At 46.7% G+C, this 27,194-nt stretch overlaps 1 protein-coding gene and 1 pseudogene across 3 annotated transcripts in view; both read right to left on the bottom strand.

The window, feature by feature from the left end:
* LOC126210279 (uncharacterized) overlaps nucleotides 1-27,194 on the bottom strand; it is a 340,068-nt gene that overhangs the window by 155,907 nt on the left and 156,967 nt on the right. For all 3 annotated transcript variants that reach the window (XM_049939475.1, XM_049939477.1, XM_049939476.1), the window contains exon 4: nucleotides 19,258-19,465. In XM_049939475.1, coding sequence (XP_049795432.1) covers nucleotides 19,258-19,465 — 208 coding nt within the window. The remainder of the gene's footprint in view (nucleotides 1-19,257; nucleotides 19,466-27,194) is intronic.
* On the bottom strand, nucleotides 6,957-7,074 carry LOC126210744 (5S ribosomal RNA; annotated as a pseudogene).

Below are 27,194 nucleotides of genomic sequence, written 5' to 3'. Positions count from 1 at the left end.
CAGTGAGTCGTACAAGAGGCCATGGGGTCCTCGAATTGCCATTTTGGGGGGCTGTTGCTGTCTGCGACTTTTAACTATTCGCCATTCATCTTTGGTGCGTAATAGAAAGTTGTCCATTTGAGTTCCCACGTGTGTTGCTTCCAGTCCTGAACCTTCCGCCGGAGTTCTCGGGTCAGTCTGTGAGTTTCCCGTCTATCGTCCGGATGGCGGTAACGGACCCATCGTTTCCGACAGCGATTGCGCCTTGTCTTAAGCTCCTGCAATGGTGGTGAAAACTCGTCATAATTGACTTCTGGTTGCAGGTGCTCCGTGAGTGCTCGTTGTTTCGCACTGGTAATCTTCTTCGTGAGTACTGCGACTGCCACATCAATCGCTTCTCTGGTAGGAACAACCTGGGTTGGTCGCACATTGTTGTTGAGGTACGCTTGGAACTGCTGCCAGTCGTAAGTTCTTGTCGTCGGCAGTGGGACTTGCAAAGTAGCCCTCTCTATGAGTCCTAACACCGGTCTGTGGTCCGACGAAAGATCATCCAGCGTCCGCAGATGGAGATTCGGGTTGATGTTCTTGATTATGGCGATGTCTAGAACATCAGCGTCTTGTGTCTGGACGTAAGGTATCCTCGTCGGTTCCCGTTGTCCATGGACGGAAACATTCTCAGCCAGTGCAAACAACATATGTCCGTTTGGGTTAGTCTTACGGGAAATCCAGGCAACATGTTTACTGTTAAGATCCCCTCCAAAGAGGATCTTGTCGTAACCCTCTGTAACGGAGTAAAGATCTTCTGGGTGTAGAGGCTTCTTTGGGCTAAGGTAAGCCGCAATACAGGTAATGTTTCCGAGCGTCGTGTGGATTGTTACTGCCGTGGCCTCTAAAGTCTGGAGTTGGGGTAAACGTTCTTGGTGGTGACGAATACATTTTTTGATCAGAACTGCGGTCCCTCCACCCCGTTGGTCCCGTCTGTCCGTCCGGTAGATGTGCATGTTCCTCAAGCGGAGGTCGGTTGACTCGCGGAGATGTGTTTCGGAGACAAATGCTACTTCTATCTTGTGGCGATGTAAGAAGTCCGTGAATTCTATTTTCTTCAGTTTCAGGCCGTTGGCATTCCAAATGCAGAAGTTAAGATTCCTCGCGTGATGCCGTCTATCCATTTAGGGTGTTTGAAAAGCTGTCAGTACGCTTTCTACAAGCGAGAGGATAGACGTCAGCTTCTGCTGGAGGGCGGTGAGTAGTTGAAGAATATCTGTTAACGCTGGTGTAAAGGTGGTCGACCAGGCAGATGACGCCTCCGCTGGTGATGGAGTCGGCGGATGGGCACGTATTGCTTCGGAGTACGAGCGCTGTTGTCTTGTCTGTCGTAGAGTCACTCTGGGTGCCGGTTGTGGTCGAGAGGCGATTGTTTCCACAGGGAGAGGTGCCGCTCGTTGTTGGGTGGCCGGAATCGCTGCCATGGCCGAGTTCTTAAAAATTATAGGCCGTTGTGGGGTCGACTTCTTTGGTGTCCTTCTAGTATATTTCCGTAGGAGTTCTTGAAATTTGGGGCAGCCACGGAAGGTCACTGGATGTTCTTGTTCACAATTGGCGCACTTTGGGGGCGCCGTCCTAGGATGGGTACAATTCGATGATTTATGGGATCCACCGCAGCGGACGCAGCGTGCTGGCATGCTGCAGTAGTTCGCTGTATGCTCGAAACGTTGGCAATGTCGGCACTGGACTGGTCCTTCTTTACTATTATAGGTTTCGATTATCACTCGTGTGTAGAGCAGGTATTTGACATCATATATCTTGTCACTGTCTTTTCCGGATGGGAGGGTGACTCGGTACACAGGTTGCGGTATCAATTGTTTCGTCTTCTCGTCGCGTTCCTTAAATTGGTAGACTTGTAGCACTTTGAAGCCTTTTTCCTTGAGGGCATAGTAAAGTTGTTCTTCGGTAACTTCCGCCGGAAGGCGTTTGACAACTACTTCCAGTTCCCTGTCGTCTGGTGCTTGATGTGTAAAATAGGAGAAGCTGTGGTTCGTGAAGAATTTTATTGCACGCCTTTGGTCTTCGAAGGACTCAAAGTGGTATTTGATGCGGTCCTTTTGGTATATAGCTTTACGGTTGCCCTCTAGAAGTCCGTTGAGCGCTTCATTGAGGTGAACGTAATCCTTTGTGTAATAAATTGTGACTGGGGGCACTTTCCGAAGCACATTCTTGTCTCTGTCCACGGCTTCTGCGGCATTAGAAGTTTGTGCCTGCGGCTTGTTGGTGGTTGATGGAGGCGCAGCTTGAGGTGTCAGTGGGGCGAATCGGTTCGTTGTGGGGATGGTCTCCGTTCGTCTCTTAGCCGGGTTGGATAAGTCCTTGGCTAATGCGTTGCTTCTGCGCTGTTTGTTGTGTACGAGCGTAAAGTCCCCCTCTGCGTGTGGGGAGTCGTTGTCGTTGTCTGCTGGAAAGGCCGCTGCCATCTCCGCGTCGTCGACCGTTTGGTGGGAGTGCTGTGATTCGACATCTGAGTCCACAGATGGAGATGCCAGACAGGTGTCGTTATCCTGCTCTTGCGTTTCCCGTGAATAGCGGATAAGGCGTTGTATGTCCTTCAGCGTTTCTTTGTCCTCCTCCCGAGATATATCGAGTCTTCTGGCGTAGTCCTGGCGGTCGTCTTCATTGCTGCGTCCGTCGTGATGTGATGTATGGCCGACGTCCGGTGTGTAGTTTTCTGCGGTCGAGTAGCGCCTGTCGATCGTCGTTCTATCCTGTCATGAACCGGTGCCGTAGCCTGGGTCGTCAACCTGGGATCCGTCCTGTGTGGAGCGGCCGCTGGAGCGTCCGGCGGGCCAGGCCCAACCGACCGACCAGCAGCCGACTCCGGCACGTCCGAGGCGGCTGCCCCGGCCGCGCGCGCATCGTCCTCGCTCGTCGGCATCGCGAACTCGACTCCTGACTGGACTAGATTGGATGTCGGATGGGATATCTGTATCCCTCGTTTGTGTGTCGAAGGTCCGGGACTGCTCGAGCCCATGCCTTCTGTCGGATAATGTGGGGTTCGTAATGATGGGTTTGGGAGTGAATCGTGAGTTTGTTTCTTTGGGTGTTGGTAGGATTATATAGAAGGGATAATTCTGGTAGGATTTAGGGTGTGGATTGGACTGAGGTTGGGATAGGTTCGGATATCGACTTCTTCTTGGCTTCTCTGGCCCCAACGCGCCGACTGCGTTGTGGCTCGGCGAACGAGCTCCCCCCCACGAAGAGGATGGCGAGATCGTTCCCGGCGTCTCTTGGTACAGTCTGGACGGCTGTTGGCTGTCGTGAGACAGCCTTCTTCTGTTCTTTGACAGAGACGGAGACCGGGGCTGCGTGTTCCTTGGTGGCTGCCTCAACCTGTTCGGAGGCGGCCAATGCAATCAACCCTTCCAGGTCCTTGGAGATCCGCATCGCCATCTTCTTCTTGGGAGGCGGCGGTGCTGGATCTGCGTCCGTTTCCATAGCGTCCATATCTTTGGTGGGCTCCCTCCCCGGTGGGGTTGGAGCAGGTGGGGTGGGCCGCAGGGCTTTGACGGCAGAAGCCACTTCAGCCCGCAGCCGCTGGATTTCTCGATGAGCCGCGGCCAACTCATCTCGTAGGGCGGTCCTCTCTGCCGCGAATGCGGCTTTGAGGTCCGCTACTGCGGCTTCTGTGGCTGCACGAAGCTTGTTGTGCGGCACAGCGTCTTCGTGGCGGCGTCTTTCGGGGGGCGGAGGGGCCCCCTGGTGCTGCTGGTCCGTTCCTGCCGCAGGTGGTGGCCCGCGGTCGGAACGCTTTCTTCGTCTCGGGCAGAGCGGGTCCCTATATACGAAACCGGAGGGAGAGGCTATTGGCCGCTCTCTGCACGTGGCGTAGCGGTGGCGCCCACGCTGCGCGAGAGCCGCTGCGCGGAATAGCCGCCGTGGAGGCGGAGCCCTCTATGGGCTGACCACGTCCATTTGTTCGACTTCCGCGTTATGAGGTACTAGATGAGCCATTACCTGGATTTGTTGGCCAAGTATAATGTGGGCCTGCCATTCTCCACAACCGGTTTATGCTGCCAAAACTGTAGCGTGGGCTGTGTTCAAATACGAGGAGCGTTCAATAAGAAATGCAACACTATCTTTCCGTTCAATTTCTGTTGGAGATAATGCTGAATTTGTTATAGGACATCGTCTAACATTGCCACTTTATACCCTATAGTTACCTGACGTTCCGATAGGTTGTGGCGCTGTATGTCGGTTTCAAAATAGTCTGCAACGGAGGTGCGTTCCAAGCACCCAAAACCAGAGCATTGCAGGTATTCATAGGCGCTTGCAGATATCTGGTAGTGAACAAAAGCACGGTGAGTCGTTGGGCGAGGTGACCCGTCCCACCTACCACGTGCCGGCCGGCCACGCCCAACTGTGACTCAGGAAACTGAAGAAACGAATTCAGCGCATTCGTCGGCGCAAAATTGCAAACGAAATTTTCGTTCTCCCTGACAACACGAGGCCTCACGGAAGTCTGCGCACCCGAGAGGGGCTCAGGAAACTTCATTGGACTGTTCTTCCTCATCCACCCTACAGCCCGGGTCTCACACCTTCCGTCATCCATGTGTGTGGAGCAATGCAGGATGCATACCGCGGGAAGCAGCATGTCGACGAGGGCGATGTTATTGATGCAGCAAGACGCTGGCTCCGAAGTCAACCATTGGAGTGGTACCGTGCAGGCGTACAGGCCGTCCCAGTACGGTGGTGTAAGGCAGTCGCGTTTAACGGAGATTATGTTGAACAACAGGGTTTTTTAAGTAAAAGAGAGGGGAATAGTGTGGTCTATTGGAATCCTACGTAAGACCAACCTTCTTTCAGAAAAAAAAATACTTTGCATGAATTTTGGACCCCCTTCGTAATATTGTTACAATGTACACAAGCAAAAAACAGCAGAACTATTATCTGACTAGTAGCAACGTTGTACATACTCGTAAGGTATGTAAATAAGCAAGACTGGTATGATGTGGTTCAAAATGGTTCAAACGGGTCTGAGCACTATGGGACTTAACATCTGAGGTCATCAGTCCCCTAGAACTTAGAGCTACTTAAACCTAACTAACGTAAGGACATCACACACATCCACGCCCGAGTCAGGATTCGAACCTGCGACCGTAGTGGTCGCGCTGTTCCAGACTGAAGCGCCTAGAACCGGTCGGCCACACCGGCCGGCTGCTATGATCTGTATTGGCTCGAATGGTCACCTGCATTGGTGTTGCCACCCTGAGATTACACAATCATGACTGCCGGGGTATATGATGAGCAATCTCTGCACCGGATGGTTGATAAACACTGCGATGCACAGCGGAAACTGCTGTGTCCTTCTGTCAGACTTGACAAAGTACAAAAGCGGCACCATTGTGGGTTCAGCACACGGTCGAAATGGTGTATGCCCCCCGATAAGTGGGCCGTTCTCATATGACAGTGGTCCGAGACGTGATCGGAACCATAAGTGTCATCGAAGTCAGGCCACACCAAAGGAGAACTGCTCTACTGCGCATCAAGCACACTGTAGGGATGGGAAATTCCGACCGGTTAAAACCGATGCCGGTATTTTAGTGCTGAATAACCGGTACTTTTCGATATTTCTTTGGTCTCGGTTATTACTGGTTTCTCATTTTCTACTGATAACCGTGTAAAAAACAGAAATACCGATTAGCCATAAAAATTTTCGTATTTAAATAAACGTTTTTTAAAGAATGATTATTATTATAGAAAATGATAAAAGTGATCAGTGCTGTTTTTATAACTAAGCCGATACAAACGAGCGACAAACGCATGGTGGAAGAACTCGTACAGCACTGCTCAGACAGTATTGTACATGTAAGCATCTGGCGTGGCCAATTAGATGGCATAGTGTACTAGACTTGTCACATATTGTCTGATTAGTAGTTTCTCTCTGTCGTCGCCGGACATCAGTTGTATTACAGAGTGGCGCCGTCCCCAGTCTGGAAGCCTTGCATAAAGAGCTGTACCAGTGAAGTATAACACTCTATTTGCTTTAAAAGATTAAAAATGGGAGAACCTACAATGAACTAAGGAGAAAACAGGGCATTCATAGTCACAATAAAAATAGATCGCAGTTGATCTGCTGTCTGTGTCTATATAACATGCTTTTCTCTGCTTGAAGCCCTTGGAAACAGACAAATTAACATGAAAAATATAGTCCTTCGTAGTCAATTGTCAGGCTTTAGCACTGACTATTCGTAATGTTCAAATAGTGGTATGATCCCCGATTACAACATGATTTTTGAGCAGAGCTTTACAAAATTATATCAGTAGGAGAACGATGGTAATTTTTTTTAGTTGTCAACGGTTTATCACTTTTCGAGAAAAGCATCGAACCGTGGATGGACAAAGTTTTCGTTTACTTTTTTCCAATGTTCGATTTCTACGTTTATTACAAGATATAATAGGAGTAAAAGACCGAAAATAGATTATTTCATAAACCGGTTATTTTGAGCGGGTTTGAGCGGTTTTAAAGTGACTTTGAAAAACCGGTACAACGGAAAACCGGTTAATTCAGCGATAACCGCCATCCCTAGCATACTGTAACCCCTTCAAACTGCACGTGGCACCTGCGCACATGTAATGGAGTCACTACAACACGCCGTGTTATCCCAAGCTATTGGTCGAAGTCTTGGAGAATGCATGTTACTGATTCATCACCACACGCCTAGCCTGGCAATAACGAAATGACGCAATGGCTGCATTTAAGATGTGCTATGAGTGAGTTTCTACAGGGTGACAATTATTGAACTACATAAAATAAACTAAACTCCTCCCGAACAGGTCATGAAGGCCCAACGGTACCGACCGGCCGCCGTGTCATCCTCAGACCACAGGCGTAACTGGATGCGGATATGGAGGGGCATGTGGTCAGCACACCGCTCTCCCGGCCGTATGTCAGTTTCCGAGACCACAAGGGCTGAGTGCACCCCGCTTGCCAACAGCGCTGGGCAGAGCGGATGGTCACCCATCCAAGTGCTAGCCCAGCCCGACAGCGCTTAACTACGGTGATCTGACGGGAACCAGTGTTACCACTGCGGCAAGGCCGTTGGCCATTGAACTACATAAAAGACGTAAATTAGTTACAAACTGCGGCGTGCACACACTTTATTCGACATGTGAACGTCTCTATAGATATTCGGATTTAGGTTACGACATGTTCGATATGCCTGCCAACATTGGCGATGATGTGGTGCAGACGAATAGCAAATTTCTTCATGACCCGTTGAAGTGTCGGAACATCGATGCTGTCGATGGCCTGAGCCGTTTTTAGCTCGCCAATGGTTCTGGGGGTATTGCCGTGCACCTGCTCTGTAATATAGCCTCACGAAAACAAGTCGCTTGTGTTCAGGTCCGGATGATATAGCGGGCAATCGTGCCCCGTGTCATTGACCTCTGGGTACCCCAGAGCCGGAATGCGGTCCCCAAAGTGCTCCTCCAGGACATCAAACACTCTCCTGCTTCGATGGGGTCGAGCTCCGTCTTCTGTGAACCACATCGTGTCGAAATCACGTTTAATTTTGGATAACGGTGACGAAATCATCTTCCGAAACATTCACGTACCGTTCGGCAGTCACCGTGCCATCAAGGGATATCGCACCGATTATTCCGTGACTGGACACTGCACACCACACAGTCACCCGTTGAAGGTGAAGAGACTTCTCGAGCCCAGCAGGATTAGCCGAGCGATCTAGGGCGCTGCAGTCATGGACTGTGCGGCTGGTCCCGGCGGAGATTCGAGTCCTCCCTCGGGCATGGGTGTGTGTGTTTGTCCTTAGCATAATTTAGGTTAAGTAGTGTGTAAGCTTAGGGACTGATGACCTTAGCAGTTAAGTCCTATAAGATTTCACACACACACAGACTTCTCGATCGCGAAATATGATTTCTCCGACCCCCAAATGCGCCAATTTTGCTTATTGACGAACTCATCCAAATGAAAGTGGGTGTGGTGTCACCGCCAGACACCACACTTGCTAGGTGGTAGCCTTTAAATCGGCCGCGGTCCGTTAGTATACGTCGGACCCGCGTGTCGCCACTATCAGTGATTGCAGACCGAGCGCCGCCACACGGCAGGTCTAGTCTAGAGAGACTCCCTAGCACTCGCCCCAGTTGTACAGCCGACTTTGGTAGCGATGGTTCACTGACAAAATACGCTCTCATTTGCCGAGACGATAGTTTAGCATAGCCTTCAGCTACGTCATTTGCTACGACCAAGCAAGGCGCCATATTCAGTTACCATTGATATTGTGAATCATGTACCGTCAAGAGCGACGTTCATCATTAATGGATTAAAGTTAAGTATTCCACCAGCTACGTCCGTTTTTCTAAATTCTAATTTCCTTGTCCTGTTCCAGACCTCACGCCAGCCTGCGTGAGCTAAAACGCGTGCATTTCGGCCTCCTCTAGTAACACGGTGTTGGCTCTCCTGCCAACCACAACAGTAGGCTTCGTCGCTAAACCAAACCGTACATGCGCAAACTAATTCCCATCACGCCCCGCGACCAACCGTGCAATTTAACGTCCAAACGCAAACCGTACACAAGTTATGACGATTTTATTTCATATAGTGCAATAACTGTCACCATGTACACTACTCTGGATCAACACTATGGATGGCAGTGTCTAGGAAAGGGGACCCGTTCTGCCAACGTTAAGGGAGACAAAGATGTTATTTCTAGCAACGCCATGATATGAGCAAACATCTCGTTACTTCTGGTAGAGATTCAGGGAATTCTGACGTCTATCTCGTTCCTCCCAAACATCCTTTCCATCATATGTTTCCCACGGACACATACGTCCTTTATTATGACATTTTCTCCACTTCCACAATCTTTTCCATCTTTCGCAGCCGGTATTACCAGGAACACATATCAGCCTCACCTCCATAGAATGGAAAGAAATCATGTAACCAACATGACGTCGTAAATGTATTCCGTTAGAATTTTATTTATCTTCCTATCACTTTTATAAATCAAATGCTGAAGAGTGGTACCTACGCTGCTACCAGCCTGTCGCCTACAGGAGGAATGTAAATGACGAGAAAATAAACTACTGAGGGAATGGAAACGGTCAGTAAATAAAAAAAAGCTTTGGGGCTAGGAAACAAAATAATAACGAATGTATACATTGATTTTCTTAGTCCAAGTACCTCCTACTTCACACGGTAGTGAAAACTGTAAAAGAATATTATCTCCTGATCAGTAAAAAATGATTCAACATATCAAGCAAGACATGGATTTTCAGATCACTATAACTAATAAAATTGATGACCGTAACAGACAGATTGGTGGAACATAGTGTACTCTCCAAGCTGTTGCGCTTCAGTCCGGAACCGCGCGACCGCTACGGTCGAAGGTTCGAATCCTGCCTCGGGCATGGATGTGTGTGATGTCATTAGGTTAGTTGGGTTCAAGTAGTTCTAAGTTCTAGGGGACTGATGACCTCAGATGTTAAGTCCCATAGTGCTCAGAGCCATTTGAACCAAGCTGTTGCATCGCGACTCCGTTGGGTGTGATGAACCGTTCTTGCGACGCCCAGCAGAACGATATCTACATCTACATCTACATCCATACTCCGCAAGCTACCTGACGGTGTGTGTCGGAGGGTACCTTGAGTACCTCTATCGGTACTCCCTTCTATTCCAGTCTCGTATTGTTAGTGGAAAGAAGGATTGTCGGTATGCCTCTGTGTGGGCTCTAATCTCTCTGATTTTATCCTCATGGTATCTTCGCGAGATATACGTAGCAGGGAGCAATATACTGCTTGACTCCTCGCTGAAGGTATGTTCTCGAAACTTCAACAAAAGCCCGTACCGAGCTACTGAGCGTCTCTCCTGCAGAGTCATCCACTGGAGTTTATCTATCATCTCCGTAAAGCTTTCGCGATTACTAAATGATCCTGTAACGAAGCGCGCTACTCTCCGTTAGATCTTCTCTATCTCTTCTATCAACCCTGTCTGGTATGGATCCCACACTGCTGAGCAGTATTCAAGCAGTGGGCGAACAAGCGTGCTGTAACCTACTTCCTTTGTTTTCGGATTGCATTTCCTTAGGATTCTTCCAATGAATGTCAGTCTGGCATCTCCTTTACCGACGATCAACTTTATATGATCATTCCATTTTAAATCACTCCTAATGCGTACTCCCAGATAATTTATGGAATTAACTGCTTCCAGTTGCTGACCTGCTATATTGTAGCTAAATGATAAGGGATCTTTCTTTCTATGTATTCGCAGCACATTACACTTGTCTACATTGAGAGTCAATTGCCATTCCCTGCACCATGCGTCAATTCGCTGCAGATCCTCCTGCATTTCAGTACAATTTTCCATTGTTACAACCTCTCGATATACCACAGCATCTTCCGCAAAAAGCCTCAGTGAACTTCCGATGTTATCCACAAGGTCATTTACGTATAGTGTGAATAGCAACGGTCCTGTTGGGTAAATAGAGGACAGCAGACTCTCAAGAAATAACCTCCCTCCCCCTCCCCCTCCCCCTCTCACTCTCACATGGTCTCAAATGCTCGGCGACAGTCTCTGTGCACGACCGTATCGTGTATATGATGAAGATCGCCACCATCTTCGTCAGATGCTGACCGAGGCGGGGGCTACTGCAGTGCCAGATGAAGTATCGTCTGCAGTAGTAGCAGGCATTCACCTGAGAGAGACTGTTGTAGCTGGCAGAAGAGCCAACACCGTGTTACGAGAGGAGGCCGAAATGCACGAGTTTTAGCTCACGCAGGCCGGCGTCAGAAGGGAAGAACTATACTGACGTGAGGTCTGGAACATGACAAGGAATGAGAATTCTGAAGGTGGACGTAGTGAGTTTGATAACTTTAATCCATTAATGATGAACGTCGCTCTTGACGGTACATGATTCACAATATTATCAGTTCAGAATACATTCTTGAAGAATATGGCGCCTTGCTAGGCCGTAGCAAATGACGTAGCTGAAGGCTATGCTAAACTGTCGTCTCTGCAAATGAGAGCGTATGTAGTCAGTAAACCATCGCTAGCAAAGTCGACTGTACAACTGGGGCGAGTGCTAGGGAGTCTCTCTAGACTAGACCTGCCGTGTGGCGGCGCTCGGTCTGCAATCACTGATAGTGGCGACACGCTGGTCCGACGTATACTAACGGACCGCGGCCGATTTAAAGGGTACCACCTAGCAAGTGTGGTGTCTGGCGGTGACGCCACAGAGACCGAATGCAGACGACTTAGCATTTTCGCATTACTGGGTCTCTCTCTCTGGATGACTACCTTCTTTCTGCTGGCAGCCACTTCCCTAATGGATCGCTTGTTTGAGCCTGGGCTAAATTTTCAATGTGGGCTACAGTCTCTCTATTGTTGTCTGTCAGTTTGGAAACTTCCATGGTTACTGATCGCGCCCAGTGAGGGCACACGGCTATTGCTTTGTCTGTACTGTCTATCCTAGTGTGGTACTTGGCGACCACAAGTTTGTCAGGCTACTAAGAGTCGCGTCTGACTCACTTTGGAGGCAGCTTCGCAGACAATGATGCCCTTCACCATTGGTGCTTCTGTTCTGGATCCAGAGAGGCCATTTGTTGATCGTACCACTTGGTATGCTGACCGCTGCTACATCTTCGAGGGGCGACAGCCTCCGACCTGCTGTAATCTCGCCTATGTACTAAAATGAATAAAGGACTGTTGTAGCCATGGATGTTTTATTAAATTAACGGCTCACAAGCGGTTCCAGCCACCACACTCTCCATAACCAACATTCCAGCGAGGGCATGGAACCTTATCCTGACCTTCAAATGGTAGATTCCGCTGTCCTGGGATGAACTCCAGATCCCAACTAAGCAGAACAGCCGGCCGCGGAGGCCGAGCGGTTCTAGGCGCTCTAGTCCGGAACCGCGCGACTGCTACGGTCGCAGGTTCGAATCCTGCCTCGGGCATGGATGTGTGTGATGTCCTTAGTTAGGTTTAAGTAGTTCTAAGTTCTAGGGGACTGATGACCACCGATCTTAAGTCCCGTAGTGCTCAGAGCCATTTGAACCATTTTTTAAGCAGAACAGGTAAACAGTTCGATTACATAATCCCTACTTTTACAGAATCTAGCATGCCATTTTTAACAGGTGTGGCACGTACAGAAAACAAAGTGGTGTACATCGGAAAAGTGGGACAGGAACATTATTCCTCAGAATACAAATAAACACTGCCTGACATAAAATGTGAAGCAACGAGGCGACGTGGTGGGTTGTCAATGTAGCACTGTAGACACACGCACAATAAGCGGATATGTAAGTGATTAGAGTTGCAATTCACCGTGATAGGTAGAACGACCATGAAGTAGTGTGATTCGTGTTTAGTGTAGTTAGCAGGCCTGATAGGGTGGAGAAGGGACGTAGACAGCATCAGGCGTTAAGAAATCACTGGGAAGGAGACGCCGCGTACGCCTATGAGACAGCGCTATCAGCATCTGACAGCATGAAAAGAGCCTCATTATGGGCTTGTGTTTGGCCGGCAGTTCGAATCGCGCAGTATCCAGTTTACCAGAAGATAAGTATCCAGATTTGCTGCGCATTTGGATGTGGTCCTATATTCTATTGCATGGAAATACGAAGGTAGTCATATTCGGCAAGGTTCTGCCCACCGCAAGAGAGGACTGTCGTATTGTGCACCAATCAGATCGTAACCTCTTCACATCTGTGCCAGCCATCCTGCCATCCAGCAACACTCTCTATCATTCCACATCATCGGTCAGGGACTAACAGCAGCTGTATTAGTGAATTACCGTCTCGCATGTGGACTACCGTTAGCCTCATAACACATAACGGCTGCATTTTGGAATGGTGCTATGACTGGGAAGAGTTGGATGTTTATGAACGGAACTACACAGTGTTCAGCGATGACCTGTTGCTGTGTGATCGTCAGCGAGTATTGTGACCGCATGGGGAGAGGTCCCGCTGTTCCAATGTTTTGGAAAGGCACACCTGTGTTATTCCTGGCGTCATGGTGTAGAAAGCCACCGAGTGTGACTTCAGGTCGCGGCTGGTAGGGACTGAGGGAACTCTAAAGGTTGTTGTTGTTGTGGTCTTCAGTCCTGAGACTGGTTTGATGCAGCTCTCCATGCTACTCTATCTTGTGCAAGTTTCATCTCCCAGTACCTACCGCAGCCTACATCCTTCTGAATCTGCTTAGTGTATTCATCTCTTGGTCTCCCTCTACGATTTTTACCCTCCACGCTGCCCTCCAATGCTAAATTTGTGATCCCTTGATGTCCTACCAACCGGTCCCTTCTTCTTGTCAAATTGTGCCACAAACTCCTCTTCTCCCCAATTCTATTCTATACCTCCTCATTAGTTATGTGATCTAGCCATCTAATCTTCAGCATGCTTCTGTAGCACCACATTTCGAAAGCTTCTATTCTCTTCTTGTCCAAACTATTTATCGTCCATGTTCACTTCCATACATCGCTACACTCCATACAAATACTTTCAGAAACGACTTCCTGACACTTCCTGACAATTTCTCTTCTTCAGAAACGCTTTCCTTGCCATTGCCAGTCTACATTTTATATCCTGTCTACTTCGACCATCATCAGTTATTTTGCTCCCCAAATAGCAAAACTCCTTTACTACTTTAAGTGTCTCTTTTCCTAATCTAATCCCCTCAGCATCCCCCGATTTAATTTGACTACATTCCATTATCCTCGTTTTGTTTTTGTTGATGTTCATCTTATATCCTCCCTTCAAGACACTGTCCATTCCGTTCAACTGCTCTTCCAAGTCCTTTGCTGTCTCTGACAGAATTACAATGTCATCGGCGAACCTCAAAGTTTTTACTTCTTCTCCATGAATTTTAATACCTACTCCGAATTTTTCTTTTGCTTCCTTTACTGCTTGCTCAATATACAGATTGAATAACATCGGGGAGAGGCTACAACCCTGTCTCACTCCTTTCCCAACCACTACTTCCCTTTCACGCCCCTCGACTCTTATAACTGCCATCTGGTTTCTGTACAAATTGTAAATAGCCTTTCGCTCCCTGTATTTTACCCCTGCCACCTTCAGAATTTGAAAGAGAGTATTCCAGTTAACGTTGTCAAAAGCTTTCTCTAAGTCTACAAATGCTAGAAACGTAGGTTTGCCTTTTCTTAATCTTTCTTCTAAGATAAGTCGTAAGGTTAGTATTGCCTCACGAGTTCCAACATTTCTACGGAATCCAAACTGATCTTCCCCGAGGTTCGCTTCTACCAGTTTTTCCATTCGTCTGTAAAGAATTCGCGTTAGTATTTTGCAGCTGTGACTTATTAAACTGATAGTTCGGTAATTTTCACATTTGTCAACACCTGCTTTCTTTGGGATTGGAATTATTATATTCTTCTTGAAGTCTGTGGGTATTTCGCCTGTCTCATACATCTTGCTCACCAGATGGTAGAGTTTTGTCAGGACTGGCTCTCCCAAGGCCATCAGTAGTTCTAATGGAATGTTGTCTACTCCCAGGGCCTTGTTTCGACTCAGGTCTTTCAGTGCTCTGTCAAACTCTTCACGCAGTATCGTATCTCCCATTTCATCTTCATCTACATCCTCTTCCATTTCCATAATATTGTCCTCAAGTACATCGCCCTTGTATAGACCGTCTGTATACTGCTTCCACCTTTCTGCATTCCCTTCTTTACTTAGAACTGGGTTTCCATCTGAGCTCTTGATAGTCGTACAAGTGGTTCTCTGTTCTGCAAAGGTCTCTTTAATTTTCTTGTAGGCCGTATCTATCTTACCCGTAGTGAGATAAGCCTCTACATTCTTACGTTTCTCCTCTAGCCATCCCTGCTTATCTATTTTACATTTCCTGTCGATCTCATTTTTGAGACGTTTGTATTCCTTTTTGCCTGCTTTATTTACTGCGTTTTTATATTTTCTCCTTTCATCAATTAAATTCAATATTTCTTCTGTTACCCAAGGATTTCTACTAGCCCTTGTCTTTTTACCTACTTGATCTTCTGCTGCCTTCACTACTTCATCCCTCAGAGCTACCCAATCTTCTTCTACTGTATTTCTTTCCCCCATTCCTGTCAATTGTTCCCTTTTGCTCTCCCTGAAACTCTGTACAACCTCTGGTTTAGTCAGTTTATCCAGGTCCCATCTCCTTAAACTCCCACCTTTTTGCAGTTTCTTCAGTTTTAATCTACAGTTCATAACCAATAGATTGTGGCCAGAGTCCACATCTGCCCCTGGAAATGACTTACAAATTAAAACCTGGTTCCTAAATCTCTGTCTTACCATTATATAATCTATCTGATACCTTCTAGTATCTCCAGGATTCTTCCATGTATATAATCGTCTTACATGATTCTTGAACCAAGTATTAGCTATGATTAAGTTATGCTCTGTGCAGAATTCTACCAGAAGGCTTCCTCTTTCATCTCTTACCCCAATCCATATTCACCTACTATGTTTCCTTCTCTCCCTTTTCCTGCTCTCGAATTCCAGTCACCCATGAGTATTAAATTTTCGTCTCCCTTCACTACCTGAATAATTTCTTTTACAACGTACAAGGTACAACGTATATAATGGACATCCTGTCCGTGACAGAGCATCCTGTATGTGACACGAGCTCGGACGTCAGTTCCGTCCCACTTCCACTAACCACGATACCAAGGACTAGTTACAGCAGTCGTCAGCGTGCAGAGAGAACACAACGATTTCATGTCGACCTTCCCAACCGAATGAGTGTATGCATACAGTCTAGATGGGTTGCAACGTCGTACTGATCAATGGGCAAATAGTGTCAAATCCTTGCTAAATCTATCTGGAGTTTTTAATTGCTACAATAATTCGTTTCCTCTTCCCCATCTCGATACTTCACTTTTTTTCAAGCCGTATAAATTACCAGGAGATAACGTTAGAAAATTTCTATGTTGCACTCTCACTGGAACGAGAGACAAACATTAAAATTCTACAAGAATCCATTCAGAGTGTTTAAAGATCCGATGGTCAAATAATCCTAGCTGTGAGGAAACCTGATGCCGGACTGATTATCGTGAAATGATTGCTACAAAAGTGTAATTATTTCATGAAACGGGTTCTTAACCAGTTTGTAACTATTGTTAACATCAATTCATCCACATTGAGCTCTCTGTGGACTGAATTGCACGAAGAAATACGGCAACCGGCCACTTTTTCCGGCTGCTGTATTTATTGAAGTAATTAACTATTGCTGATTGATCTCTGATTCTTTACAAGGTGACCACATCTTCGAAAACCTTCGCTGTCTCCCCACATTTTTCATTAATTAAAAAGTTATTAAAAATTCGTATTGGTAAATGAGTATTTAAATTTACCTTGAAATTAGCCCCACTTTTATGTCGATGGTCGATAAGAAAAATCACCGCTCAGAAAAGGAAATTGTTTGGAAGAATATTCGAATCATCGGCAAATCACGTGAAGCCATGTTACGCAATCATAGAAATGCATAGCGTGCGGCACAGACAGGCCGAACTGCGGGAAAGAACTCGAAGGTCGTGTCGCAAAACAATCACAGCGGCCTCGGACGTCGCGATCGGTGGATGTAAGCATGAACGTTGGGGAACGACACGCGAGTGCTGTAGACGTACTGAAATAGTGAAAAGTTTTCAGACACAACACGGAGGGTATACGATTGGTGTGATTACCGAGTAATCCAATTATGAAATAAGTTATATTTTCACAAAGTACCGAATACAGTGAAATAATGTGGTGCAATCAATGGTACTATTGTATGGTAATAGTTGGTGGCGAATAATAAACAGTAAATAGTAAGTGATAACTGACATGGAATAACTATAAGTCTCTTATTTCATTTGATCATTTACATACGAATCAACGTCAAGAAAAGGTGGATCACTCAAGCAGAGCTCAACATGCATTCAGGCAGTTTAATTTGCGTTGTTGGTAGCACACTTATAGAAGTAGTTAGTGATAGTGAGGGTGACAACTGCTTCATTTAACGGCTCTGACAGTATGGAGTATGGCAGTACCGTTCGTATAGGCACAGTACTTCGGACTTGTGATGTTAAAGGTACACATGTGCTTGGTGATAATCATAGCAAGAACCTCTTTATTTTGCGTCCATAATGTGGTGTAGCATATAGTCTAGGTATGTACCAGCGATGGTTTTTGGGTTAGTGATGGCACAGATGTAAACATGTTTGGTGACACTGCTTGCAACTCATATTAAATTTGGCAACTATGACAAGGTAGAAGTGTGTATTCTGGATACATACTGTCAATTTACATGGTGGGGGTGATGCAGATGCAGAAATACTTACTGGTAGTGATGGTGATCGCACTGTGTTTGACACTCATGTCAGGACAGCGTCACATAGTCTAGATACATAGCGACAGTCCATGGGGGGTTGGTAGTCACACAGATACAGAAGCATTTGCTAATAGTGATAGCATTCTTCAGTTAATTTATGGTGTTATATGATGTGTACATACTTGTGGAGTATCTGCAGTTGGTAATGGTTGAGACAGAAATGCACTGGATGACAGTGATGGTGATGTTCACTTAATTTGCTATAACATCTAGACAGAATGGTTTAGTCTTGGTGCATTCCACTGGTATTGGTAGTATAGATAAAGTACTTCGCGACATTGCTTAGGATACCCATTACATTTGGCAACTGTGATGGGATTGAGAGGTAACATCTGGGTACTTGGGTTGATGGTGACAAATACACAGATCAATTTGATGATAGTGAACAGGATACTCACTTCATTTGGGTACCTTGACAGGGCAGAGTGTTAGAATCTTGGTATATATGACAGTGTACTTGGAGTTGGTGCTAATATAAATGTAGATATATTATAAACTGAAGAGCCAAAGAAACTGGTACACCTGCCTAATATCGTGTAGGGCCCCCACGACCACGCAGAAGTGCCACATCACGACGTGGCATGCACTCGACTAATGTCTGAAACAGTGATGGAAGAACTGATACAATGAATCCTGCAGGGTTGTCCATAAATCCGTGGAGATCTCTGCTGAATGGCATGTTACCAGGCATCCCAGATATGCTCAATAATGCTCGTGTCCGCGGAGTTTTGTGACCAGTGGAGGTGTTTAAACTCAGAAGAGTGTTCCTGGAGCCACACTGTAGCAAATCTGGACGTATGTGGTGCCGCATTGTCCTGCTGAAAATGCCCAAGTCTGTCACAATGCACAATGGACATGAATGGATGCAGGTGATCAGACAGGATGCTTGTATGTGTCACCAGTCAGAGTCTTATCTAGATGTATCAGGGGTCCCATATCACTCCAACTGCACATGCCCCACACCTTTACAGAGCCTCCAACAGCTTGAACAGTCCCCACTGACATGCAGGATCCATGGATTCATGAGGTTCTGTACCTGTACACGTCCATCCGCTTGATACAATTAGAAATGAGACTCTTTCGGCCAGGCAACATGCCTACAGTCATCAACAGTCCAATGTCGGTGTTGATGGCTCCAGGCAAGGCGTAAGGCTTTGTGTTGTGCAGTCATGCAGGGCACGCTTAGAGTAGCAGATTGACGGTGACCAACTTTAAACAGATCTTGATTAATTTTCACACAGATTTATTAAAATAATAAACATAGACATTACGTAACTTGATTCAGGATGCTGTTTACAATTGACATGCTGAAGTTCCTTTGGAATTGGTACGTTAATCTTATTCTCACATATCTCAGATACTTGGCAAAGTGCCTATACATTTATCTTCATGGCTATGTACAGGAATATGATAATTTTCTTAGGTGCAGACTGAATCTTGACTATAGACTGGTACAGACAAATCCAGACTGACTAATCAGAGGTCTGTACACTCGTTATAATACCTCGAGGGTTCAGGTATCACTGCGCGAGTGTGATCTACGAGGAGAAAAAGGTTCTACGTTAGCAGCAATCTCATTGGCTGCGTGATATATTAATACGCGGATCGGCGGAAGCAGAATTTGGTCCGTCTCTATGGCAGCGCCATCTCGTAGTGCGGAGACGGACGAGTGCTGCACCTGTGCTGTTGTGCTTAGCGGTTCGCGCTGTAGTGGGAAAGTTGTGTACGCACTGACTACGCAGAACTGTGTACACAACAGAAACACTAGATTAATTTGGTGACCATGATGGGGTGTAATGGTGTACTCGTCGTCGGTGGTTGTACAGCATTACCTGTAATATTTGACAGTGATGGTGGCAAACGCTTAATTTGGTAGCGATGACAGGGTGTAGTGGCGCAGCCTGGGTACGTACCGGCAGTGTACTTGGGGTTGGTGGTGGTGACGACGACCCCCGCCTCGTTGGCGCCGAGGACGACGATGGGGAACTCCGGGCAGTTGGGCAGGAAGACGGAGAGCACGTGGCCGGGGCCCAGGCCCGCCCCCACCAAAGCGCCGGCGAAGTTCCTGGCCGCGGTGCGCGCCTCCGCGTAAGTGTAGCGGCGACCCGTCAGCCCGCACTCCTGCACAGCGACGGGATCACGAGGTGGCAGGTTGCTCTTAAGTCACCAGCTCTTGTTCATGAACTACTGGTCATTAGATCAAAAGCTCGCTCTTTAAGAAACATTCTAGTGCGTGAATTGGGTATTGAACTGGGGACCTAGAAACGACGGAGAGAGGCTTCCTCGTTCCGCCGTAGCCCTCAGTGGTTCACGACCTCACAACAGGCCACAGCAGTCCACCCACCCCACCGCCGCCCCACACTGAACCCAGGGTTATTGTACGGCTCGGCCCCCAGTGGACCCCTCTCCCACCTCCCTCCCACCTGGGAATGTCTCGTACCAGACGAGTGTAACCCCAAATGTTTGTGTGATAGAGTAAATATGGTGTACACTTACGTGGAGACAGTGTTTGCGCAGCAATGTCTCCAATGGCTCTGAGCACTATGGGACTTAACATCTGTGGTCATCAGTCCTCTAGAACTTAGAACTATTTAAACCTAAGTAACCTAAGAACATCACACACATCCATGCCCGAGGCAGGACTCGAACCTGCGACCGTAGCGGTCACGTGGGTCCAGACTGAAGCGCCTAGAACCGCACGGCCACACCGGCCGGCTACGCAGCAATAGCCGACATGGTGTGACTGAGGCGGAATAAGGGGAACCAGCTCGCATTCGCCGAAGCATATGGAAAACCGCCTAAAAACCATCCACAGGCTGGCCAGCACACCAGACCTCGACACTAATCCGCCAGGCTCGGGAAGCAGCGGGTAGACCGCGCGGCTAGCCTGGCCAGCTAGAGTTCTAGTAATACGTTGTTGCCGTGTTCTCTGCCTTCCGGAAAGCATTGTTCACATATCCACACTGTTTAGTGAAGAAAATACCATAGGGCGCAGTACACACTGTACAGAAGCAAACGCGTTCCTGCCACTGTGCGCATGACGTCAGAGAGGAATACTTCATGTCCACATTTATACACATTTTTTCGTCACTGGATCGGTTAGTCGTCGCGAGCGCGATGAGAGATGCTCGACAGAATCTAGTGGCAGAATTGAAATTTCGAGAGAGCAATTTCCAAGAAGAGTCAGACAAACATATTACGTCCTCCCACATATACATTTCGCGAAACAACCGCGACCAGAAAATTTGAAAAATCTGAGATCATGCAGAGGGTTCCTGTGAGTCATTCTTCCCACGTGCCATCCGCGAATGGAACAGAGAAGGGGGTCAGTTACAGCTATCACAAGTTTCCTTTGCCGTTTGCGGAGTATGGTGTAGATGTACCAGGTGATCAAAAAGTCCGTATAAATTTGAAAACTTAATAAACCACGGAATAATGTAGATAGAGAGGTAAAAATTGACACATTTTTGGAATGACATGGGGTTTTATTAGAACCAAAAAAAGTGTTGCTAGACGCGTGAAAGATCTCTTGCGCTCGTCGTTTGGTGATGATCGTGTGCTCAGCCGCCACTTTCGTCATGCTTGGCCTCCAAGGTCCCCAGACCTCAGTCCGTGCGATTATTGGCTTTGGGGTTACCTGAACTCGCAAGTGTATCATGATCGACCCACATCTCTAGGGATAGTGAAAGACAACATCCGACGCCAATGCCTCACCATAACTCCGGACATGCTTTACAGTGCTGTTCACAACATTATTCCTCGACTACAGCTGTTGTTGAGGACTGATGGTGGACATATTGAGCATTTCCTGTAAAGAACATCATCTTTGCTTTGTCTTACTTTGTTATGCTAATTATTGCTATTCTGATCAGGTGAAGCGCCATCGGCCGAAAATTTTTGGAACTTTTGTATTTTTTGGTTCTAGTGAAACCCCATGTCATTCCAAGCATGTGTGTCAATTTGTACCTCTCTATCTACATTATTCCGTGATTTATTCAGTTTTCAAATTTATACTGACTTTTTGATCATCCGGTAGAACATTGACGTGTCGCAAAGTCTTACGGTTATTAGCTTGTGCTCTGTCGCTGAATATGTCATCATCGAGGGACTTAAAAGCCAGTTTTTCCTTCCTCTTTGTTCGTTAATCAGCAGCATGGGCGTCCACAAGTGCGCCACGAGTGGGCATTGCCCATTCTTGGAATCCGAAAGCGATGTACACTCTAAGGGAGACAAAAAAAGGAACCGCACCATTCGCACCATGGCGGAATTATCCGAATTGAATGGAAATCGGTAGATACGAAGTACATGTACAGCAAACAAATTATTTATATTTCAGAAAAATTTGATCTCTCATCCAAGAGAAAGAGCTTCACAAAGTGAGCATGTCAGTAACACACTGGTTCACATCTGGCCCTTATGCAAGCAGTTGCTCGGCTTGCCATTGATTGACAGAGTTGCTGGACGTCCTCTTCAGGGATATCGTACCAAATTCTGTCCAATTGGCGCAGTACAGCTCAAAATCCGGAGCTGAATGGAGGATCCTGCTCACACTGCTCCAACCGTTTTCAACTGGGGAGAGATCCGGCGACCATGCCTGCCAAAGAAGGATTTGGGAAGCTTGCAGACAAGCAGAAGAAAGTCCAACCGTCTGCGGACGGACATTATCTTGCTGAAATGTAAGCCCCGGATGGCTTACTATGAACTCTTACGGCGAAATGCTGCGAGTAGCGAACAGTACATCAGTAGTGTGTCGATAAGTTGAGAGTTTGGGTCTGACGTGAGGCGCGCTAGGGCAGTCGACGCAGCTGCAATGGCCACTGCGTCTGGATGGCTCAGAGGTCTGAGCATCTGCCTAGCAAGCAGCCTGGCACAGCCTGGCACAAAATTTCAACTTTCCCTTTGACTCCAGTCAATGCCTGCTTGCAGCTAATGTCTGTAATTCCGTTATGTCTTACTTCTAGAGATCTTTGTGCGTCTAGTAAACTGCAGACCTAGCACTGCTTAGTGACACGCGGAATGTTGTGGCTTTAACAATAGGTGTATAATACTGGTTGGCTCGTGAGAAATTATACCGTTTCCTTGGCGCGAGTTTGGTTTTGGCGCAGTCCTGCGGTCAAAGTGGATGCAACTCTTTCCAGAATTTTGTTTAAGTAGAGTCCACAAGCTTTCCTCCAGCGCTTCCTCGTGTAGTGATTAATGACCTATAGAAAGAGGCTTTTCCAGTCCCCCAGTCGATCGCATTATAGTGCCAATTCCCTGCATGAAAATGGCATCCCTAAATCCCTGCACAGCTTACGCACAGCAATATTTTACCATTTTTTTTTTTTTTGGAGAGAGGGAGGAAAGTTCGAATTTCTGATTCGAAACGACGTCCTCTACATGAATTTAAGCATTCTCAAACTCTTCACTTTATAGGATGTAATACAACACAACATGCACGCGTAGAGTTACGATTTCTGCATTCCTGTCGTCATGGGTGGACACTAACAGTCACACTGGGGAGACGGGTACTATCATCGTTCAGTGTAAGCTGTTACCAGTCGCATCTGCCGGTTACTTTGAGACTGAGGTGGTTCGAATGCTGGACATTGGTTACTCTTACCGCAATAAATCACAAAAGTAGTGTTCGAAAAACATTCTGTTTAACATTAATTATGCCAGTCAATATTAGGGAATACATTATATACAAATAATGCAGTAAATCCATTAACATGATCAATAACGAGGTTTTGTAAGCAAGTAATGTCGTAGATGGTACCAAATTCTGATAAAGGTTTTAAAAGTATATTTTCCATTTCCAGGAGTTCTCATCTATGGCATTTTTGTTGTTTTTGTTGACATCCATCAGACTTTTACTGCCTCTCTGATTTTTTTCTTTTGGAGATTTTGAATGTTCAGTGTTAAACTAACGTTATTGGTATATGAATAAAAATATCTTTAGTGAATATTTTCTCTTTCTGTTTCGCTGCTCAGTGCATATCTTGGATTTAGTCGCCGGCCGGAGCGGCCGTGCGGTTCTAGGCGCTACAGTCAGGAGCCGAGCGGCCGCTACGGTCGCAGGTTCGAATCCTGCCTCGGGCATGGATGTGTGTGATGTCCTTAGGTAGTTAGGTTTAATTAGTTCTAAGTTCTAGGCGACTTATGACCTCAGAAGTTAAGTCGTATAGTGTTCAGAACCATTTGAACCATTTTTTTGAGTTAGTCATATGAAGATGTCTTTTCTACATCTACATCTACATTTATACTCCGCAAGCCACCCAACGGTGTGTGGCGGAGGGCACTTTACGTGCCACTGTCATTACCTCCCTTTCCTGTTCCAGTCGCGTATGGTTCGCGGGAAGAACGACTGTCTGAAAGCCTCCGTGCGCGCTCTAATCTCTCTAATTTTACATTCGTGATCTCCTCGGGAGGTATAAGTAGGGGGAAGCAATATATTCGATACCTCATCCAGAAACGCACCCTCTCGAAACCTGGCGAGCAAGCTACACCGCGATGCAGAGCGCCTCTCTTGCAGAGTCTGCCACTTGAGTTTATTAAACATCTCCGTAACGCTATCACGGTTACCAAATAACCCTGTGATGAAACGCGCCGCTCTTCTTTGGATCTTCTCTATCTCCTCCGTCAACCCGATCTGGTACGGATCCCACACTGATGAGCAATACTCAAGTATAGGTCGAACGAGTGTTTTGTAAGCCACCTCCTTTGTTGATGGACTACATTTTCTAAGCACTCTCCCAATGAATCTCAACCTGGTACCCGCCTTACCAACAATTAATTTTATATGATCATTCCACTTCAAATCGTTCCGCACGCATATTCCCAGATATTTTACAGAAGTAACTGCTACCAGTGTTTGTTCCGCTATCATATAATAATACAATAAAGGATCCTTCTTTCTATGTATTCGCAATACATTACATTTGTGGTGTCACCGCTAGACACCACACTTGCTAGGTGGTAGCTTAAATCGGCCGCGGTCCATTAGTACATATCGGACCCGCGTGTCGCCACTGGCAGTGATCGCAGACCGAGCGCCACCACACGGCAGGTCTCGAGAGACTGACTAGCACTCGCCCCAGTTGTACGACGACGTTGCTAGCGACTACACTGACGAAGCCTTTCTCTCATTTGCCGAGAGACCGTTAGAATAGCCTTCAGCTAAGTTAATGGCTACGACCTAGCAAGGCGCCATTAACCATTTGTAACGTTGCATGTATCTCAAGATAGTCTCACTTGTATCATCCAGAATGCTGTAGACCAAAGGACGATATAAAAGTTAAGTGTTCTAGTAGCTACGTTCTTTTCTTTATCACATTCATTACGACTCCTGTTCCAGACTTAACGCCAGACGGCGTGAGTTGACGCGTGCCATTTCGGCTACTTCACTGTGGACTGGCTGCCTTAACAGTCCACAACAACATTTGTCTATGTTAAGGGACAGTTGCCACTCCCTGCACCAAGTGCCCATCCGCTGCAGATCTTCCTGCATTTCGCTACAATTTTCTAATGCTGCAACTTCTCTGTATACTACAGCATCATCCGCGAAAAGCCGCATGGAACTTCCGACACTATCTACCAGGTCATTTATATATATTGTGAAAAGCAATGGTCCCATAACAATCCCCTGTGGCACGCCAGAGGTTACTTTAACGTCTGTAGACGTCTCTCCATTGATAACAACATGCTGTGTTCTGTTTGCTAAAAACTCTTCAATCCAGCCACACAGCTGGTCTGATATTCCGTAGGCTCTTACTTTGATTATCAGGCGACAGTGCGGAACTGCAGGTCATTAAAGCAGGTCATTAAAGCAAAAAGTAATCTAGGCCTACATAATTATATTAATGGTATAAGATGTAATTTGTATGTGCTAATGAAACCTGTAGTTATCAAGATAGTATACTCTTAAGAAACTATTCAATTGATAACTACGAGGTACTTTCAATAAGTAATGGAACACATTTTTTTGTGAAAGCACATTGGTTTTGTTCTCGATTCCAATACACCTTATTATTCCCCGCTCTTTTGGCTACAAAAAGTTAGTTTTCAACACAATATTCGTTGAAAGCGACAGCCTTACGCCAGCTTGCTGGGATAGCCCTTACGTCCGGATGCTACCACTCCAATGGTCGACGTGGGAGCCAGTGCCTTGCTTCATCGATAACCTCCCGATCATCCACGTACTGCTTGCCATCATTGGGCCGCAGAGATGGAAGTTTCAAGGTGCGAGATTCTGGCTGTGGGGCGGATGACAAAGAGCAGTCCAATGATTTATGTGAGCTCCTCTAAAGTGCTTAAGCGTGTATGAGGCCTTGCATTGTCATGGAAAAGTAAAAGTCCTTGTGCATTTCTGTGGAGACGAATACGCTGAAGTTGTTTCTTCAATTTCCTGAGGGTAGCACAGTACACTTCAGAGTTGATGGTTGCACCGTAAAGGAGGACGTCAAATCTAATAATCCCCCTTCAGAGTCCCAGAAGACCATCCCATGACGTTACCGGCGAGGATGCGGCTTTGAACATTTTCTTTGAAGGAGAGGTGACGCGGCGCCACTCTGTGGATTACAATTTTGTTTCCGGTTCGGAGTGGTGAACACGCGGTTCGTCGCCTGTGACGATGTTCGACGAAAAATTGTTACGACCAGCCTCATAACGCGCAGCCATTTCCGCACATATGGTCTTTCGTTGCTCTCCATGGTCTTCTGTTCGGCGCGCACAATGCTTTGAGTACCTCATCTGGTGACCGAGTGTGGCAGCACTTCCAACATAGACGTCCAGATGATCAGAGAGGTGTTTGTGATTCGTCGATCACCTCGAAGGAGACTGTCCGCACGTTCCTGGACTGCAGCAGTCACAGATGTGTGCGGCCAGCCGGAAGCGGGTTATCGGGAACGTGTGCGCGACCTTGTTGCGATGATAACAGACGCCTCGCCCAACTACTCACCGTGGTTTTGTTCACTGCCAGGTCTCCGTAGACATTCTTCAAGCACCTGTGAATATCTGTGATGTTTTGGTTCTCCTCCTATAGAAAGCTCTCAGCTTGGAACGCACGTCCGTTACAAGCGCCATTTTGAAGGCCACGTATAGCGCCGCCACCCATCGGAACTTCATGAACTTATGGGCTGACACGGGACTATTCCATGTTGTCCCACAGCAAATTCCGGATTTTTTTTTACCGAAATCGGTTGAGAAAAAAAAGTGTTGCATTATTTATTAAACGACAGTCATATAAATTCAATGAGACACAAATTTGTGTATACGCTGCATTAAGTGATCTAAAACACACTGGACGAGTTGCATCAAGAATGCTAATTTTATGGTTTTGCCCCCTCGTGGATAAATTTCTATGCCCAAACTACCTCCTCCCATGCACCTCCTTCAGTATGCTGATGACACCACTTACCTCGCTCTCTATCCCATGCTCCAGAAATCCAACGATCCCTCCAAACCCACCTCAGTGTGTTTACCTGCTGGTGTAAGCAATGGCTCCTCAAGATTAATCCTTCCAAAATCCAGGCAGTGTTTACCTGCTGGTGTAACCAAAGGCTCCTTAAGATTAATCCTTCCAACATACAGGTAGTCATTATAGGACGCATCATCTGCATCTTTCGTCTTCACGACTTCAACCATTTATGACCGTCCCATACAGCTAACTAACACACTAAAATAACTTGGACTAACTTTCGACTAACAAGTAATCTGAATACCTCATTTACTAACCATCCAACAGAAAGCCCACACGAGACTAAAACTACTAACCAACGAACATGGGGACTACAGCCCTCCACTATCCTTCATGTATACGAATCCCTGATCTGTCCCATCCTTTACCATGCAAATGTTGAATGGATCTCCA

Source organism: Schistocerca nitens, chromosome 10 (genome assembly GCF_023898315.1).
Source record: "Schistocerca nitens isolate TAMUIC-IGC-003100 chromosome 10, iqSchNite1.1, whole genome shotgun sequence".
NCBI classification, from domain to species: Eukaryota; Metazoa; Arthropoda; class Insecta; order Orthoptera; family Acrididae; genus Schistocerca; species Schistocerca nitens.
The sequence above is the reverse complement of the archived record's forward strand: the minus strand, read 5'-3'. Positions and strand labels throughout refer to the sequence as shown.